General features: G+C 39.2%; 1 protein-coding gene across 3 annotated transcripts in view; it reads right to left on the bottom strand.

Annotated features, from left to right (window-relative positions):
• Positions 1-21,663, bottom strand: part of IP3K2 (Inositol 1,4,5-triphosphate kinase 2) — a 502,222-nt gene that overhangs the window by 331,521 nt on the left and 149,038 nt on the right. For all 3 annotated transcript variants that reach the window (XM_083114108.1, XM_083114110.1, XM_083114109.1), the window contains exon 2: positions 17,129-18,833. In XM_083114108.1, coding sequence (XP_082970234.1) covers positions 17,129-18,811 — 1,683 coding nt within the window. In that variant the 5' untranslated portion in view covers positions 18,812-18,833. The remainder of the gene's footprint in view (positions 1-17,128; positions 18,834-21,663) is intronic.

Here is a 21,663-nt window from a genome sequence, read left to right as displayed (position 1 = left end):
ATTTGTATCATCCGAGTTATTTAACCATCTAAGTCTAGCCTGATTTCTTATTTCTATTAGATTATGACATTCATTATCAAACCACGGCTTACTTTTTCTTGGTTTATGGTATCCTATACTTTCTTTAGCTGCTGATTCTATTGCATTACGTATGTGCTCCCAATTCTTATTTACGTCTGTTTCATTTATATTTTCATCATCATTTAAATCCTGCAAAACATCAAATCTATTTGACAGTTTAATTTGGTAATCTTTCTTAATTCTTTCATCAACAAACTTTCCTGTATCAAATTTTATAACTTTTAGATTTTGTTGCTTATGATTTATCACTGAGAGTCTTTCTCTTAATTTAGCAATTACTAAATAATGGTCACTGGCACAGTCAGCACCTCTATGTGTACGAACGTCAATTATACTAGTATGCCTTCTCTTATCAATGAGAATATGATCTATCTGATTATGAGTTTTACCATCTGGAGAAGACCAGGTATATTTATGGATATCTTTATGTTTAAAAGTGGTACTTTTCACAATTAAATTCTTTGAGGTTGCAAAAGTAATCAATCTTATACCATTATCATTACTTAATTCATGAAGACTTTCTTTACCAATCGTGGGTTTAAATGTCTCTTCTTTGCCAATCTGTGCATTACAGTCACCTAACAGAATTTTCATATCATACTGAGAAAATTTATCAAAGACCTGTTCTAATTCTGTATAAAAATCATCTTTATTATTATCATCTTTATCTTCCGTTGGTGCATGTATGTTTATTAAAATAATTTTACACCACCTACCCTGTAAAACTGCATATGATATCCTATCATTAATAAATTCTACTGTTTTAAGAGCCGAGATAATTCTATTATTTATGAAAAAGCCTGTTCCAAAATTATGATTTTCAGTACCACCATAGAAAAAAGTATAATTTTTAGTTTTACAATTCCCTTCTCCTGGCCACCTAACTTCCTGGACAGCTACTACATCTAATTTATACTTCACTATCTCATTAACTGTACACTGAAATGCCCCAGGCCGGTAAAGGCTCAGAACATTCCAGGTGCCTAATTTAATATCCTTATTCCTAATGAAGATCTTATCCTTAGTCCAGGGACCTCCCAAAGTAGTCCCCACCCGGAGATCCGAACGGGGGACTATTTTACCTCCGGAATATTTTACCTTGGGAACATCCATGGCCTTATATTTCTGTTTCTTGACATGTCTTTTTACAGTGCAGAGTTGTCAGCTCTACGCCTAACCCCCAATATGAATGGAGGAACTACTACACAAGACAAACATAAACATATTAGACAGCACAATTACTACACAAGACGAACACAAACACATCAGACAGCATAACTACTACACAAGACACACACAAACACATCACAACTATAACACAATATAAACATACACACACCACAACTACTACGCAATATAAACAAACACAAACAAACAAACACAAACAAACAAACAAACACAAACAAACAAACACAAACAAACAAACACACACACACACACACACCCCATTATTAACAGGAATGAGATGGAAAAAATAATTGTCTTATTGCTACGATCACAATCAATTAATTCTCGTTATTGCAGTTTACTATACGCGTAGAATTTCAAATAATAAAACAAGACAGTATTATAAAGCTTATTATTATTATATTATTATAATTATTATATATTATTATTATAAAGCTATAAAAAAACAGCCTGTGAAATATAAAAATGAAAGACGTGCACTAGTGAAATAAAAACCCGCAATATTAATTTAAGTGCAAAATTCAACTTACTCCAGGACCCGATTACTTGTGCCGTACTACATCCAAAGCACGCTGTTTGTCCAGTTGCACGTCAATACGTGTCTGGGCGAAAGATTGCAGCTTAACAAAGGAAGTTATGTGACTTTTGGATTTTTCATGTTTGGCACAAGTGTTGCAAAGATTACAGTCACGCGTCCATACATTCTTTTCAGCCCCGAAAAGTAAGCACGGCCAACAAAAAAGCAAAGCTTATTAACACTTATACTTCCTGTCAACCATGGTGTTTTGTCATAATTTGCTTGCGAAAATGCCTCACATATTCCCGATTTTGTCTTTGTGTGTAGAAATAAGTTCAAGCGATGACACTGGCCTACCTGTATTAACAATTTGCAACTTCTCCTGAAAAGATCTTGTTCCAAAAGGTTTCACCAGCAAATCTTGTATCACATCCATTACCCTTTAACACAGCACTATCACGACAAACACTAACACCTAAATAAATAATAAACACGAAGCACAGCACGAAGCCAACGACTACACGCATTCAGTTTCACGCGCCAAACTTCTGTTGTTGTGTTCCTGGCTCAGAATGAAATTCCCTATGAATAATAAAAAAAATCCCTTTCCGAGCTCGAAATGACAGGTTTTTAAAAGTTCGAATCATTGCAGGTCAGAGTCAGAATTTTATTTCGGGATGGGGATCATCCCTTATTAGCAGCCGCCACATAAATTTGAAACAGTGGGGTTAGAAGTCCTGAAGATGAATCTCAGATTATTACAACGTATTAAGCAAAGTGTTTAATCCTGCTAATGAAGTAAAATGAATTACCACTATACACTTTTTAAATTAGATATTTGTAGGATTTCGGGGAGGGGGGTTTCCCTTTAAAAAAATATTCAGTTCCGTGAGAGAAGTATTCTCGCTGCTTTTGAAGATTAGAGAGGAGAAACAATCACTATTTTTGTAAATACAAGGACGGGGGGAGTCAGCAAATAGGTGCTTTAATTGCTTAAGCCTTGAATTTTAATTCAGTTTGCTTCATCTTCAATATTTAAGCTTTTCCCTTTTGATAAATTTATGTTCAAGTAACAGAAATCAGCAAGACAGAAGCAAATGTAAAGTGAAAATTAGCGTAGAATTGGTTTGCCCATGTTATTCAGTTTTCCTGTTCTTCGCACTCTACCGGGTACGTTTTCCCTAGTTGAGCGGAGGGAACGGGAAAGGCTCTCAAGGTTGAGAGGGCGACCGGTGGACTCTCACAAGAAGGAGCTTACCCTGGGCACGGAATCACCGCGCCTGAAAAACAGTCTTTCCTCCCCCTCTTTCCTTTGTCCTCCCTCCTCGCCAAGGGTTGTAAGGAAAGCGGGAGGAATGACGTCAGGGTGAGATTCCCTGAAGTCATTCCACCGGCTGGAGGAAAAGTGGGTGCGTATAGAGGTCCCTCAACTTTCGTATTCTGTTTCATTTCAGAACCCTATCCGATGTAGGTTTTAGGTTCTGTTTCTGTTCGGTTATTTCACGTTGTCTTCCTGCTTATGTTATTCGCGACGAAGGCTCTGGATTCGATAATCTGGACAATAACGGGATTGTGTTGGTTGCTTGATTTGATGTCTTAAGTTCACTTTATGTCCTGTTAGGCTAATCGTGAATGGACCTACAGTTTAAAGGGGGATCCGAACCACTATGTTCCTCCACCGAGTATCGAACCCGGGATCCCTTAATTACAAGGCGCCCACGATCCCACTCCGCCATCGGGGATTGTGTTCGCAACGAATGAATCAAATTTGAGTGATATGATATGCAACCATTGGAAGACTATTGAAAGAAAAGCTACGGGAACCTGCCAGTTTTTCTACTGCAGACAGGAAACCATAAACATGCAAGAGAAGCTTATATTCTATGAAACCTGACGCTATGTGCTCGAATACTGGCTATATATAATCCATAGAGGCATAGCAACGTTAAACAACCTCTTATATGATACATATAGGTTTAAAAAGGTCGAAATACAAAGATTGTGTGCGCCTCACTGATGGCGTAGTGGTAAGGCCTTGTAATCAAGGGGTCTCGGGTACGATACCAGGTGATCGCACATAGTGGTTCGGATCCCACTTTAAACTGTATGCACTTCAGATTAGTCTATCTGTGCCGGTGACTCAGTCGGTAACGCGTCTGACTACCATGCTATAGGCCCCGGGTTCGATCCCCGGCCGGTTCAAGCCAGGGAACTTTTCTAACGTTGGAAGCGGCCCCGGCGCCCACCCAGCGTCGAATGACATGGATACCTGGGGGAAACCCTGGGGGTAAAGGCGGTCAGGGGCGTGATGCTGATCACATCACCCCCCACTCACGAACGAATCAAGAAAGTATGGGGCGGCGTGATGCTGATCACATCACCCCCACTCACGAACGAATCAAGAAAGTGTGGGGCGTTACCCCCACACCCCCTATACGCCTTCATGGCGTAGCGCTAAGCACAGGTGAGAACTTTACCTTTTTTTGCATAAAGTGGACTTACAACAAAATTTAAAATTGCGATAAAGATTATGATAAGGTATTAAAGAATTGGGTCTAACACATTTTTTTATTGTTTACCAATGACCTTGTTAACGGTGGAAGCGGTCCCGGCGTCTACCCAGCGTCGAATAACATGGGTACCTGGGGGAAACCCTGGGGGGTAAAGGCGGTCAGGGGCGTGATGCTGATCACATCACCCCCACTCACGACCGGATCAAGAAAGTGTGGGGCGTTACCCCCACACCCCTTAGCAGCTTTAAGAAACCTGATTTTTGGGGGGGGTTACAAATGCCCTTTCTGCTCCCGTCAAGTTACGCCTATGAAAAAACAGGAATTCAAAGTAAAAGACTGTCCCGACTAAATCGGGAGACACGTCTGATAGATTTACAATTGGGAAAATCATAATTAAGCGTGTAGTTGAAAACAACCTATTTTCATATATTGCATGCAGCTCTACTTTTTCTGCAATGTGGATCAAGAACTGGGGACGTGGAGAAGCACAACACTCCACGTAACCAATAGTCACGTGACCCTCTTTGCTTTCCTGTCATGTTGACCTTCGCGTGGAACACATTTCTCGGTGTTAAGACAGGCAAAATCACCCGATCATCGAAGGGTGCAATATGTGTTGCCTACCCTCCTGCATTACTTGCTCCTATTAAAGCCTTATGGGGAAGAACTTTTTTCCATGACTGTACACTCACCGGCAATAAAAATAAGAAACCTTTATCCTGAAATACTCGCTACCCTGCAAGGCGTTATGTGTGTTGCCTAACTCTACGGCGGTGGAAGAATATATACATATGTTTGTTCCGTCATAACTCTCGAACGCCTGGAGCAATTTCAACCAAACTTGGTACACATATCACTTACAATCTGGAAAGAAATACTGTGGGGGTGGGAAGGGGGTGACATGTAAAATAATGAAAAAAAAAAACGATATTAGTGTGGAATCCATAGCTTTCGGTGTTGAATGAATAGTGAGTGACACTCCCAATGCCGTTCAATTTATTTATTCTTGCTCCTGGAGGTGAAACTAAAAATATTGTTTATAATCAAGTTTTGAGTTAAATTAATATTATAGTGAATTTGTAAAAGATTTTATTTTATAATTTGTATACTGTGCTTATACTTTTAAATGCCTGTAAATAAAATTAGTTACATTTTACACTATAGTTAGAATTCATTATTTTATTGTCTAATACAAGATTGGGATAAATAAATACCCGGGCAACGCCGGGTAATCAGCTAGTAAAGAATAAAATAATATATTACACTTTAACTTAGTATTATTGGTGTTTTTTATATATAGTACAATTCTTTCACTTGAGTGGTTCAGCGTAAAAACGGTCTAACTCATCTCGAGATAAACTTTGAGTTTGTGAGACTTTCTTGCATTACATTGCGCTTCTACATGAAACCACTCACACTGTTCAATAAATAAATGGGAAAATATCACCCCTACTAAATCTATTCCAAATATATATATATATTTAATTCGCTTAAATTTGTGCCCTGTTATAATAATAAATTGTGCGTCTTAATTTATAAATAACTTATCTCTCAAGGACTTGTGGAATTTCACCATAATATTAATAACATTAACGCATTTCATGAGTCAAAAATTAAAGGCAATCTTTTCATTAACTAATTCATTACGTACTTGTTCAATTAGAGTAGGTACATACTTCGTAAGCTCCGATTATTGTAGTCATTCCTTTTTTGGGTAGTGAACAAATATCCCTTTGCTGATTCATGGTTGCTGTTTCAGCAAAGGTATATTTGTGCACATAACATTCAGGAAGCTCAACTTTTATTGAAAGATCTGTTTCCATGACAACGACTAACAGAGAAATGGAATGGAGAATTGTCTCAACTATGTCCACGAAAATTCAATAGTAGCAGCGTCAAATGAGAGCTTTATTTGTCCTGGAGGGTTGAGTTCTCAGAAAAACTGTAATTCTTGCCCAGCATTTTCTAAAGGAAAGGGGGCCTTCTTTATTCGCAACCCAACATACGTATATAAAGTCCCAATCCCACCACTCGCTCACTGACTTAAAATGTTCTCCACGAAAGAAGCCCCGAAGACAAAAAAAATGCTCCGTTACGACCCCCATGAAATTGTCTCAAAACACAGAGAAAATTTTAAAAATCACAGACGTATCCCTTTTTAAGGGTAAAAATGCCCCTTTACTACGTCCCTAGCAACGTTAGTTTCCAGGAGCAAAAAAAAAAAAAAAAATCCTATGTTGTTTCTCACACATCAATAACACACAAATGAATAAATTCCTCGTTGGAAAACGTGCTTCAACAAACAAGAGTGACATCTACACAAGAAGATTCAGTCCAGATACAGATATTGGTACTCAATACTAAAATTTCTACATGGTGACTGTTTATATAAACTGTATAGAGGTATAACAATTATTTCAAGTTTGTAATGTTTGTTGTTGACCATGGAAACGGACGTTGATGGGGAACTTAAAGAAAGGTTATTTACACCCCGAAACCCCCCGGTAAGTGCTTGAATTTTCCTATTTCAAAATATGAGCGTCAGAATTTATTACCGAGGCAAGGTAGGAATTTGTGGGGAATGACAGAAAACAATTATTTTTCAATTATGTTTATAAATGTGAAAGTGATAAAAGAAGTGAATATTGTTTTTTCCAATTTAGTGTCGCTATTGAATTCGTTTGTATGAAACATCTAACTATTTTGAAACGTATATTACTTACCCAGTTCATTATTAAGAAAATAGAGAATGATATTTTGAATATTTGTACAATGCAATTTGTACATTGGGACACAACACTTGAGCATAACAACGGTCTAACCCAAAATACTATTAAAAGCCAATTAACTTTGGGAAGAACTTATCAAAGTGATTCACCATAGACATGTTAAAGTGCGAACATAAAAAAAAAATGACTTGTGTTGTGAAGTCAGAAACCCTTAGCTCTTCTAGTATTTTTGAAACGGAGGATTAGACCATTGTTTGGCTGATGTGTTTAATGAGTTATTTCCTAACTTACTTCCTTTTACGAAGCCACGAACTATTGAGAATATCTGGGCTATTGCAAAAGTAAACCAGATGAAGATTCACATGAATGCTAAGGAATTCTAAGCACATGTACTTTTTCAGATTTTGGAATATCATAGTGTTTTTTTTTGTTTTTTTTTCAAAAGGAGAAGAAACTTCCAATACAGCTGCCCTGTCGTTGGACAAAGGTCCAGCCAATCATTAAGTAGGGATTTTAGATAAGGGAATATTTCCCCGTATACATTGAAGGGTACAAAATGGTCATGTGTACTGACACAACCAACAATCTTACTTCATTCTTCTCACATGGCAGTCTTTATTTCAGCACTGATAAGTAGAACCCGGATTTGTATATAATTACATATTCTATTCCTTTCTAGATACATGCCTTGAACAGGAACATGACAACGAATTATATAACTGACATGATTTTGCATAAGTTTTATGTTATATATTTGCCAGGATATTACATATTTTACATATTTGCTAATTTACTTTTACATAAAACAACATATTTCTGTATTTTTCCTATCTTGATCCTTTTCCATTTATTTTAGATCTCTGAAACAATTAAGAAAATTTGTAGCTCATGTGATGTCATATTTTCGAATCAATGAGATGCATAGTGCTTACGGTCACCTGTGATTGACTGCCAAGTCGAAAGACAGGCTGAAGATACGGGAACTGTTATTTATTGAATTTATCGAAAGAAGATAAAGTTTCTCCCCCCCCCATCCCTCTCCCTTCTGGTTACATATTCTCGTTTCACTTTTAGGTTTAGGCAAAGCACCTAGAAAAAAAGCATCGTTGGACAAGAAAGCTACTTTCCTGTCTCGTACGTAGCGAGATACACAATATGTTCCCTTGTACAAAAAGTACAAAATTAGCTACATATTTTCATTCGATTGTTCTTTCTGTAGACGCTTTCTTTTACAATTTGTTCCGAAATTTACAAAGAGCACTCTTACATATTTACATATTCTACACTAATTTGCAATGTGAAAAGTAATAGTTGACAAAATTGGTTTCTTAAATATGTACATGTTGCTGTGCTTTTTTGAGTTCATAATTTTCATACAAATTTTAATTTGAAAAATTTATGTTCTTAAACTTATGTTGAATATGTTGAAATAAAATAAATATCTAGCAGACTTCTTGAAATTGCTTGGATACTCGAATAATATTACATATTCTTTGATGCTACATATCCATTTGATAATACATATTTAGGTACATATTTTATCAATTATTGTTACATATTTTGTACACTGATATTACATAAAAATCCGGGTTCTACTGCTAAGCGATATTGCTTTTCCTTGAATCGTTCGGTACAGCATAGATATACAAAGCGATACGGGTAATGTAATGGTATAACGCAGAGGGACGTCAGAGTGACGCAATTATCTTCAATTGCTGACGACATTCGCGTCTCGAACAGCAAGTATGTTCTCACACCTGGAATGACAACAGATTCGCTTATGCCTCAAAATCGCTATGAGCGTCGCGGGTTTTGGATTATTGTAGGATGACGTCGTGTTGACAGAGGCTAATAATCAGTTCAAATTTCATGTACGCAACTTTTTTTCCTAGCGCTAGAACACGCAGCACACTGGACAAGTGAGATGCACTTGCCTCCACTGTTGCCAACTTGGCTCTTTTGGAGCCAGATCTGGCTCTTTTGAACTCCCATAGCTCTTAAAAATCTCAAAATGCTCAATGGAGCTATCCACAAGAAAAATATCTGCAACTGTCAGAAAGAACCGTGAAATTTGCGATGTTCTTCCGTTAAAACTCTGCCTGCCGCAGCAATTTTGTATTTAACTATGAATGTTTCATCAGCATAAAGGTAAAAGTGTTCCCCTGTGCATAGCACCACGCCATGAAGGCGTATAGGGGGTGTGGGGGTAACGCCCCACACTTTCTTGATCCGGTCGTGAGTGGGGGTGATGTGATCAGCATCACGCTCCTGACCGCCTTTACCCCCCAGGGTTTCCCCCAGGTACCCATGTTATTCGACGCTGGGTGTGCGCCGGGGCCGCTTCCACCGTTAGAAAAGTTCCCGGATTTGAACCGGCCGGGGATCGAACCCGGGACCTTTAGCATGGTAGTCAGACGCGTTACCGACTGAGCCACCGCGGCCACCTAGCATAAAGGTAGATAATGATTATGAATTGCAGTTCAGTACACCATAAATATATTTTTAAAAATTAAAGTTAATCATTAAAATGATACATTTATCTACGGTCCAGTGTGTACTACGTGCATTGGCGTAACTTGGCGGGGGGGGGGGGAAGCCACATCTCCACATTTTTAGGTTCACTAAAATTTACAAGTAACTAACTAACTAACTCTCTAGCCTTCTTAAACCCGAAGGTTCATGGCTGCAGCAACACAGGCCTTCCATCTGTCCCTATCTTGAGCAAGATCTATATACTCTTTTCCATCCCTACCGATTTCCTTTAGGTCCATCTCAACGTTGTCCCTCCATCTTCGTCTTGGCCTTACTACAGGTCTCTTACCATCAGGTTTCCCTACAAGAATCCTGTGAACTCCTCTTTCCTCTCCCATTCGTGCCACATGGCCTGCCCACCTAAGTCTTCTTGATTTAATTATTATAATAATATCTGGACATGAATACAAATTATGTAGTTCTAAATTATGTAACCTTCTCCACTCACCTGTCTCCTCATCTCTTTTAGGTCCAAAGATTTTCCTAAGGATCTTATTTTCAAATACTCTCAATTTATGTTCCTCTTTCAATGTAAGGGACCAAGTTTCACACCCGTATAATACTACAGGCAAAATTACTGTTTTGTATATTTTAACTTTTAGTTTCTTAGATATTAAACGAGAAGACCAAAGTTTATGAAGAGAGAAGTAACATGCATTTCCTGAATTAAGCATACTTTTTATTTCCTCTTTAATATAATTTTCACTTGTTAATATTACTCCTAAGTATTTGAATTTGGAAACTGGTTCAAACGAGTTGTTAACAATAATTAGATTTTGGTTATTACCTAACACTTGGTTTCGGCCTGTAAGCATATATTTAGTTTTCTCTTTGTTAACTTCAAAACCTATCTCTTTAGCAGTTTTGAAAAATATTTTAGCATTATTCTTAATTGTATTTATACCATCCCCTAATAAGTCTACATCATCTGCATATGCTAACAACTGAGTCACCCATTTAATTTTAGTCCTTCGTTAGATTCTTTTACCTTCCTAACAGCATATTCTAAGGCAAAATTAAAGAGCAATGGAGATAATGCATCTCCTTGTTTTAACCCATCATGAATTGTAAATTTGTCAGACACATTAATACCCACACGAATTTTACTTTCTGTTTCACTGGTGTATACTTTTATCATACTAACAAGCTTCTTAGGTATTTCAAACTCTACTAATATATTATATAATTTATCTCTTTTGACAGAATCATATGCTTTTTTGAAATCAATGAATAGCTGATGGACATTTTGATTTACAATTAAATTGTACTTTTGTTATACTCCTTTTGACCTGAAGATCAATGTTAGAAGTATTGTTTTTTTTTACGATTTCTCAAATTTAACAGATATTTAGCAAAATAGTCTTGGATTTTACACTGATTGGATAGAAAACTTTTTGATTCTGCCCAGGCTATCTTTTGTGGCGGAATGGTTAGCACAGGGCGCTAGAACGCCAGGGGTCCAGAGTCCCGGCATGGGCGATTAGCGAAAAGTGGAGAAACGCAACGATAAATAACAATCAGTCAATGATTCTGTCCCCTCCCTCTCCAAAGTTAAGCCCCAAGCTCGATTCTGCTCCTCCAAATTTATTGTGAGACCGACGTAACTCCCGGCGCGGGACCCGCCTTTATGGCAGTGACCCTCTGTTGCCGCGTTTACTTATGAAGGAACTCGCGGTCAAATAGCCAACTAGACCTACCGCTGTTTGGGCAATAAGAAGAAACTTTACAAGTCCTCCTCCCCGAATCAGTGAAACAGAATTTTGTAAAAATAACAGTTCTGTGCTGTTAATGGGGGGGGGGGGGTCGATCCTTAGCCTGGACCGGGTATAGGTTGAAATTACGTCCATGGCTACGTGGAAGAGAGATTGACATTTGGGTGTCAGCAGAGAGTGCCACCCCAATTTAGTAACTAATCCATCGGCTAAGTTTGGTTTGTACAGTCACGGACACTTCTGGATTGTAACAACCACTTTGACTTTCAATGGACTCACTACAACCCAGAAGTGTCCGTGGCTGTACCTACAGTTTGGACATAGAGCCCCCTACTTAAAATCAGTGCACATCACTTCAGTATAAAATGTATTAGATGACTTTCCTTACTGGTAGCTACTGTGCTGCCCCCTTCCTGGAAAAATCCAGCAGACGACCATGAGCTTGAGAGCAGCTATTAATACAACACACGCGTCTGTTAAAAAAGCGTCCTTGCCCTTTGCACCACTCCCTCATGGTGATACTCCCCCCTAATCCTTCCATCCGGATTGGTTTACACATTGACGTCACAGCTTCCCACACGGAATGTGGCCACGTGGTTGCGGAGGGCGCCACACAGTGGGTGCAACATAGCAGCAGGGTCAAATGAGAGCGTTATCTGTCTATAAGAGGGTTGAGTTTTCATAATCTCTATAATCCCCAACGGCTTTCTTGCCCAGCATTTTCTAAGGAAAAGAGGGCCTTCTTTATTTGCAATATGTTGTACAGTGTGTTTCAAAGAGAATGACCCGATTTCAAATAATTATATTTAATAATGAGAATGTGTTACTGGTACCCAAGCATGGGCGGAATTCCGGAGGGGCTGACCCCCAACTTAAAAAATATAAAAAAATTACACACTATTAAGTTTAGTTACTTAATTTTTGTTATGAAGCCATACCGCAAATCTTGACGTTTGGCATGATGGCATGTGCGGTAATTGAGCCGCAATAGCGGGTAGTTCTTACAAGTGGGCACTTGTGAGAGGACATTTTCTGCTATGAGGCGAATCCACATCTGGTTGCGTTGCACAATGGGTGAAGAGAAATTGAAGAATTTAATGATCTTATACTCTGAATCAGATGTTGTTAAAACAATTAACTTAGACGATTTGATTGATGTGCACAGTCTGAAGAAAGAAAAACGTAAAATGACTTTGTGTTGACTCAACAGTTACTGTTGCGGCATCAAAAGAACATTTGAATTTAATTTTTCTAAAATTTCTGAAGCTTTCTATTGTACCGTAACTGTTTTAAAGTAATACGAGTATTGTATCAATAAAAAAATAATGAAATGCAATAATCGTACTGTTTTGCTTCTTTTAAAACTGACAACCAATGTACTAATTAATATTTGTTTACTTAAGCGAGGAAATTTAACATTTTCAAATCTAAATGGCCTAAAACTCAGTGTTTTTAAGTTGTTGTTTTTTAAATTTCCAGGGGAAGGCCTCCGGACACCTTATAAACTAGGTGATATTCAATAACCCTCAGGTACATCATATGCTTCTCCCAGAGTCTGGTCCCCCCAAAGCAAAAGCTCAAACTCCGCCCATGTACCCAAACCCTCGAGTTTCACTCACTGTATTATAAATGCTCTACGTGCCCTCCACCCTCAATCACGGACGACAGCTGAATTCGTTCCAAACGCGTCTGAATTCTACATAATTTTCTGCAGCCGTGATTCTGTCCTTCATCCAAGTCAATGGATAATGGTGGAACAAAAACATGTTGTTTTACGTATCCCCCAAAAGAAAAAGTCACAGGGAGTAATGTCTTGCTGAACTGGAGAATAAAAAACGCCTTCTGTTGCTCAGACGCCATATTGTGAACAAATAAGGTTAGCGTCTATTTGGGCACTACTAGTGGTATCTAGCGGATGTCATTTAAAGTCCATGCCACGGCACTTCAAGTAGTGCAAGTTTCATTCACTGGCGGTGCGTGGTTGCACAGATATAAGGTTTTAAATTCGGGTCATTCTTTTTGAAACACACTGTATATTTTGTTATCGTTCCCTGACTTGGGAGGTTTTTTCTTTTCAAGAATACCGGGTCAAAGGAGAGGACGTTATACCCCGCACCCTCCCCCCTTTTTTGGGGCGCCACTGTCAATCAGGGATATTTTTCAAACTGAAGTTCAGTTACTATGCTCAAAAAGTACCTCCGCCGAATATCATCGGTTCGAGTCCCGTCCTCAGTGTTCTTTTGTCAATTTCATCTAATCATCGCTCACCTTCATCGTCGCAAGAGCAAATAGTGACAGAAAAGCGAGGCTAAACAACAAAAATACAAATAGAAAAAAAAATAACTCAGCGTTACAGTTACTCACAATGATCTGTAGCGCTGAAAGTTGTTTTTATCAAAGTATACCCCTAACATACCTAACATAGGTACCAGTGGCGTAAAGAAATCAGGTTGCCAACCCATAAGAAATCAGGTTGCCAACCCATACGAAATCAGGTTGCCAACCCATAGGAAATCAGGTTGCCAACCCATAGGAAATCAGGTTGCCAACCCATAGGAAATCAGGATGCCAACCCATAGGAAATCAGGTTGCCAACTCATAAGAAATCAGGTTGCCAACTCATAAGAAATCAGGTTGCCAACTCTAGAATCAACATTATCATCTCACTGATATGAATAATAATATTTACAATTTCTGATCGATTTTTCTCCTGATTTGTATTCTCTAAACTTCAGGCTTCGCAGATAGCCTAGCTAGCCTAGAATATACGCTCCTGATAGGTACACAGAACTAGTGTGTATAACCGAGTGCTCAAGTGAGAGGATTTCGCACGAGCGCCAAATAGTTCGCACTGACGACGCTAGATAGCGTACGGAATTGAGAGCTGCTTCGCTTGAATGAATAACACTCGAACAGTCGAAACGAGCGCCGTACACTCGAAGACCAATAGTTCAAGTGTAACCGTAATTTGTCTGTAGTAGTGGACCCTCAAATATGAGTCGTGAAGTGAAAGACGTTGTAAAATGTGAACTTAAGTAAACATAGTCATCGTCTCCATGCTAAAATGTATTTTAGTCTATATTACCAATACACAGTGATGCATGATAATGAAACAGATGATTGTGGGCTGAAACTACCAAGGTGGATATCTTGCATTTATGTTCCTACGATTATTATGTCACATTAAAATGAGATTCCACTGTAAACACTCGAGGGTGGGAGACTCAAACAAGTACGAGCGAGCATAAGATATTTTCGTTCCCGTAACAGGATTCGAAGTGCTTCTTCTTCAGTTCAAACCCACCCCCTTAAAACCTTCTGATTGTGCTTATACATTTTGACAATTTTGATATTTTCCTCACCTAAAATCCTATTCACTGGTGCAAACGTACCAACGAAGGAAATTTCTAAGCCTGAAAATGACGTATTTTTACCTCCTATGAAAAGAAGCACAAGTAGATGGTTATTCTCTAATTATTGCAGTCAACCTCCGTGGTGGAATGGTTAGAACAGAGCGCTCCGACGCTAGGGATCACGGGTTCGAATCCCGCTCGGGCATGGTTGTTTGTTTCATCATTTCATCACTCATCCCCATCTTAGCAAATTAGCCAAGAGGCACAAAACGCGAAATAAAATAAATCAATCAATCAATTATCCTATCATCACTCATCCTCATCGTCGCGATTAGCCAAAAGTGGCAAAAAGCGACGCTAAATAACAAAATTTAAATCAAAGATAGTTATTTCAGCCTTCCGACCGTACAGTCACGGACATTTCTAGGTTGCAAAAGGGTCCGTGATTGTGCAATTAAAGGATAGAATCTAGATGCTTGTCTGTTGATCGAAGAATTTACAAGAGAAATCACCGAAAAAAAAAACTATTACCAGAAGCGTAGGCGTAACTAGCGGAGGGAAGGCAGGGGCATTCTCCTTAACAACATATCACCTGAGGGAAGGGGACGTTTTCGATTTACAGCTTTCGAAATTTCTCAACTAATTTGCTCCACTCCTTGGAAATAAATTCCTAGTTAACCCTATAGTTATTGACTGTGGACATTTCTTGCGTGTCTAGAAATCTCTGCCGCCGTTTTTACATTCCACGATAAGGGGGGGGGGGCGACCGAGCAGTACAAAGAGGGGAGTGTTTGTTAGTGGCACTCATCTTGATCAAGGAATGAACTGGCTACATTCAAATTCTGAAATTTCGCGGAAGGATATTCTAGGAACAAGCCTGGTCAAAACGCCCTCTGACGTCTATGGACTCTGAGGGGGAAAAAATATGACGGATTTGGATATAGTTGACTCACACAGTTTCCTCTTAAAGTTCTTCCTTGTAAAATTTGAAATTCAGACATTCTCACGAATCATACTTTATGTGGGTCTATTTTCAACGCCAGTAGGTGAATGTCTAACCGAAGCACGAGATGTGTTTTAATGGAAATTAAGTCGCGTGAGATTCAATTTCCATAGGGGGCAAATTTTGAAAAAAAAAAAAAAAATCTTTCTTTTTTTAGAGTGAAGCAAGTCACATCCCAGTTGGTCGATTTGACCTTACACCCCACACAAAGTTTGAGATCCGAGTGACATTTTCCCGGCCATGCCCTTACAGGATAGACGAAGCTACTTTTCCATTGTTCGTAGCGTCGAAACAAAACTTCGCAGAGCGAACTGTTGCTAGGAACAGTTGTTCGCATTGATGCCCACCACGTTCGATGCACGGCGAAATCTTGTGTATTCATCCTAACCAGGGTGCAAAATCCTGGGGGGGATCCCCCCCAAAAAGGGTTTGTTATAACAACAAAATGTGTTTGTGAGTGTTGCATATCTTCTGTCTCATTCCCGACACCATAACACCAATAACAAATGTTATATTGATATAATATATGCATAATAAAGGTAAAATAACAATGCAAGACAAATATAACTATGAAATCTAATTAATTTATACTAACAGAAAGCAAAAATTAAACAAAAACTTAAAACATGATAAAAATATTTCAACTATTTTTTTAATATATCGACATCAATTAGTTTTCTACTTTATAAATATTAATTTACTTGTATATTTATTATTATAAATATGTATTATATGCATAAATATTTATTTATCGTATCGTATGTGTGTGTGTGTGTGTGTGTGTAGATTAAGATCTTCCTCCCCCCGCAACAAATCTTCAATGATTCGCACCCTAATCCTAACTGTTGCGTTATCAGTTAAATGGAGACGTCTACCTGTTGCTATGGCAATGTTAAATTGTTAGAGGCATGCAAATTTCATTTTTGACTAAAAAACGAAATATGAAATAACATGTTGTAATATTCATTTTTCATGTTTCTGAAAGGTGTGAGGTGCATTTTTCTACCCTGTTTTGTCACGAAATAATGTGAAATGAACTTCAAAATGCGAAATATACTCTTAAACACGAAATTTACCGTTTATATACCGATGCGACACTTTCTGAAGTCTGAAGTATCCTGTGAGTTATGCAATTCACGGAAAATTGATTAATTCTGCTGTAAATATTTGAGAAGCAAAAATGGACTGCTTTACACAGGAATAAACTTAATACTCTGGTAACTTCATACATGTGCTATTAGAAGGGGTAAGTTTATTTTCTGTAATAAGTGCAGTTTTTAAATCAAATTTAGGATTATATTCACAATTTTAAAACCAAAATGTCATTTTATATAGCACTTTTGATGTGATTATTCACCGCTATAACACCGAAATTTTATTTTATTTACCGCTTTTGAACCCGAAATTGACTCTGTTTTTGTACCGAAATTTTGCTTTTTTATTTACCAAAAATATGTGCCTCTATAAATTGTTTATCATTAGATAAAAGTCCTCACCTACCTTAGGTCTAGTCCTGACGGCTTCCAAATTCGGTTCCAAAGTGTCCTCGTCCCCGCTGAGTGTGCTGCACGTGCTACAGTCGGAAATCTTCCTGTCGGAAGTCCTGAGGGCGTACTCCGCGTCCAAAACACTCAAACTGCTGCAGTCAGACAACGAACTGCAATCGGAGGCCTTCCTGTGGTACTTGTACGTCTCAATCTCCTCTAAAGTGACGCCCAGACTGCCTATTGTCTCGATTTCTTCAAGGTTCAGTTCGGTTAGGATACCCACGGCATCGTCGGAATGGTCGCTTACCACAACGGAAGGCGTTCTGAGATATCTGCAGTTGGCTAAAGATTCGTCTGTCGTGGAGGGTACGGAGGAATGTCTTCGAAACTCGACAGGGTACTCGTCGTCCTCCGGTAGCGTCTCGACAGTCTTCTGTTCCCAGCCTGATTGCAGATCGTCGACGGACAAGCACGGATCGCAGTCGGTGTCGAAGCTACCGCAAGTCCTCTCGTCGTCGCTTGTGATGACGACCGCCGAATCGGAGCTCCCGCAACGGTGCGAACGCCACGCGCGTCTCAGCGCACTAGATTCGGAATTCTCACTCCCGTTCTCGAACCACTGACTTCGTGTTCGCGAGCTGGCGGTGCCGTCCTCGCTTCCGCTGGGACTTCCGCTCCTGTTCGAGGAAGGCGACGCGGAGCACGTTGACGACCCCGTCCCCGAATGTGGCGGCATCAGCGACGCCGACGGCTGTTCGCTGAACGACTCGGACTCCGGAGACGGTGCCTTGTCGCGTACGCAACCTTCATCCGAAGCGGCGCTCTCCATTCTTTCCAAAACAGACCTGCATTCCTCGTGGTTAGGCTCTACTGAACCCTCGCAATACTCTTTCCCAGCTCCGTCAAGCGATGTCTCGTCCTCCAAAAACTTACGTTCTCTCTCAATCATGGCACTGTACTTCTGGATCAGCCGCTCGACCGACGGAAACCTTACAATCTTTGACGTCACCTCCGCTTCCGGTATGCCTCGCTTCACTGATAAATAAAACGGCCGCTTATTGTTTTCCTCACACGCCGCGTTCACATTATCCTCACTTTTTGCCCTCACCAAGGAATCTTGGAACTCAAAAAGACTAGAAGTGGTGCATGGATCATCGTCACGCGAGCACCACAACGCACCCTTGCACTGCTTTTGCACCACGCAACTAACAGTATCCTCACGCATATCTACCGTTGGTGCTGTCTGAGAAAAAGGCATGACCCATTGTTTTGGTCGTGACGTCACGACGCTATTTGCTTCGTCTACGGGACCTAAGTGATTTGTCCGGCCGCCGCTCGTGGCGCTAGCAGGCGGATTATCGGCCTCAGAAGCCGGGAGGTTGGGAGCGATGGTCACGGCCTCTTTACGTCTTCTCCTGACGTCATCACGATTCTGATTGTGGTTCGAGCCGCTGCCACGAGGAACGTTGTTGTCTGTCCTGGACTTTCTTGGAAGACGCTGCTTCAGTTTTTGAGAGAATACCTGAAGGTGGCGTACGTAATTTCTGTACGAAGCCCGCTGGCTTATCGATAATGTCGGTTTAGACGCCGTTGCTGTTGAATTTGACGTCTGTTCCGTACAGCCTTTGAAATTCAAGCGTGTTGCTGTTTCCACTACTGGAGGCGTTAGGTTCGGCAACACTCGTCCGGCCTCCATGGGTCGACACACCCCAATGGCACTGTAAGAAATAAGAAATATAACAGTTACAAAATGAGTGAAGTTTACATTCTAAAACATATACGTTGCATTTCAACAAACGAAAATCTCTGTAACTTAAGTAGAATAAGATATTTGAAATGTGAACTAAGCTTCTCATTGTTCTTTTTTTTTTCGTTTTGTGAAGAAGCAAAATCGAGATCGGTTTGTATGTGTCATTATTAATATTATTGCCATCTCTTCAACTAATACATTGGATATTGGATATATGTACTCTAAAATTCTGAAATAAGATGATAATGCTTACGTACAAATAATTAAACATCAGAAAACGTACTTTTAAAAAAATCGGGAGTATGTGAACAAAAATGGAAAGTAATGAAATTTATAATCTGATATCTTTCATTACTATACAATACTTGCACTAACATAGCCAGGTTAAATCAGAGCGTAGGGAATGATCTCCCTACCCATTACCCAGGTGTAGGAAAATAACAATAAATCCTACACTAATATAAATTTTGTCCATATAATGCATAAAACTGAGTGACCATTATTCTGGAACGTTTGAAAAACAAAATTAAACAAAACTTCGTGCTTTGGCGATTTGTTTCTGACGAAGGGAGGCGGAGGGGACAACTTCCGCCAACTTATTTAATTTTTTTCACGTATTTATAAATAATTTATGCACTTGGAATGATATCTAACACACATGGTGGCATTTTAAGAAACATGCGGACTGAAGGGGGCTGAGGGGGGCAGTCCACATCTCGAGGACTTTTGAAGGGGTGGTAGAGGCGATGAAAGATAAGCTCCGACCAAATATAAGAAAGAGACGAAAGACAGGAGACGACGAATTGCAAAGGATAAGGAGACTATATAAAATAAGGTGGGACGACGAAAGATAAGGACACCTATGATATGGGCAGACGAAATATAAGGGTGACAGAAAGATGAGTTGACGAAAGATAGGAGAAATAAAGGATTAGGGCGACGAAATATAAGCGTGAAATTAAGTTCAGGTAAGGGATTTTTCAAATATTACGCTCTTTCTTTGGCATATTTCCTATGCAGTCGGAGCTAGGGATGGCCAACGGATCCATTCGGATCCGGATCCGGATCCAAAACTTACGGATCTGGATCCGGATCCGAGAGTTTCGTATCTCAATCCCATTATAATATTACCACACCTTAAAAGGTATTATGATCTTCGATTACAAAGACATTTTTCATTAGTTAGTTCTACAATAATTTTTTTCAAGTGTTGTTCCTAAAATACTTTGCTACGCATCGGCTAACACACTCGTGCACAAAAATAATCTTACTTGTTTAACATAAAATGTCAGCGGGGATTTTGTAAATGCCATTGAAACGAATATGTATTCATTCGAATGTATTGGAAATGGAAACACACATAAATGTGAGACATTTCATTCCAGGATGAAACCTTTAACACATATAACAAGATAGAAATGTTATACAAAAATTATACAATTTTTCTACAGTTACAGTTTTACAAATTAAAATAAAACATTATAATATATGCAGTGTTATATAATTACAATAGCAAGGGAGGTTATCTAAGTGTCCCCCTCCGATTTCCATGAAACTTGGCAGGTGTATAGTGGGGCCCAATGGAAGAAATACGTGTCTTTTTGTTTCAGCTAAAAAACGGTTTTAGGGGGCAAAACCCCCCTCAAATGTCAAGATGAGGACAAATTGACGTGGGAATCATCTGACCCCTGTGTCCCCCTCCGATTTCCATGAAACTTGGCAGGTGTATAGTGGGGCCCAATGGAAGAAATACGTGTTTTTTTGTTTCAGCTAAAAAACGATTTTAGGGGGCAAAACCCCCTCAAATGTCAAGATGAGGACAAATTTAAGTGGACATTTGACCTCTGTGTCCCCCTCCGATTTCCATGTAACTTGGCAGGTGTATAATGGGGCCCAAAGGAAGAAATACGTGTTTTTTTTGTTTCAGCTAAAAAACGGTTTTACGCGGCAAAACCCACTCAAATGTCAAGATGAGGACAAATTGAAGTGGGCATTTGACCCCTATGTCCCCCTCCGATTTCCATGAAACTTGGCAGATTTATAGAGGGGCCCAAAGGAAGAAATACGTGTTTTTTTTTTGTTTCAGCTAAAAACTGTTTTAGGGGGCAAAATCCCCTCAAATGTCAAGATGAGGACAAATTGAAGTGACCCCAGTGTCCCCCTCCGATTTCCATGAAATTTCGCAGGTGTATAGAAAGGCCCTATGCCCCCTGTTTCTTCCTATGCCATATTTACGTGGTTTCGGGGTCAGATCCCCTCTTCAATTTCTCCTCATCTTGACATTTGAGTCTATTCAAGAATCTTCAAGTAATGCACAGTTGCCAGGTCCCATTCTATCTATGTGGTAGCTACTCTCACAAGGTTACTATGTTCTTCGAAATACTTTTTTCGTGAATGCAACAAAATATTGACATTAACAACTATCTGCAGTGTATTAAGTGAGGAACAAAACTGTTTCATCCATATAATATTCAATTTTATAATGTTTGAAACACTTGTAAAACAACATAGCCAGGTGTCTTAAAACGAACCACAGGTCTCTTTGTTATTTGAATATATATTTTCAGCCACTGAACAGATTTCTGTGCACAATAAAAAAAATGACACGGAAGAATGAAAAGATAAAGTTACAAAACCCGCAAATAACCACAGATTATCAAACATCAAGTCAAGTATCAAAATGTGTTTGAAACAAGTCTGAAAAAAACATTCTTAAAACACTTTCTTTTACAAGTTTAAAACATTTTGTAAAGAAACAAAGTCATGTGTTCTAAACGTTTAAAACAAGTTGTTTTAAA

This window comes from Lepisma saccharinum, chromosome 28 (genome assembly GCF_977018435.1).
Source record: "Lepisma saccharinum chromosome 28, izLepSacc3.1, whole genome shotgun sequence".
Taxonomy (NCBI): domain Eukaryota; kingdom Metazoa; phylum Arthropoda; class Insecta; order Zygentoma; family Lepismatidae; genus Lepisma; species Lepisma saccharinum.
The sequence above is the reverse complement of the archived record's forward strand: the minus strand, read 5'-3'. Positions and strand labels throughout refer to the sequence as shown.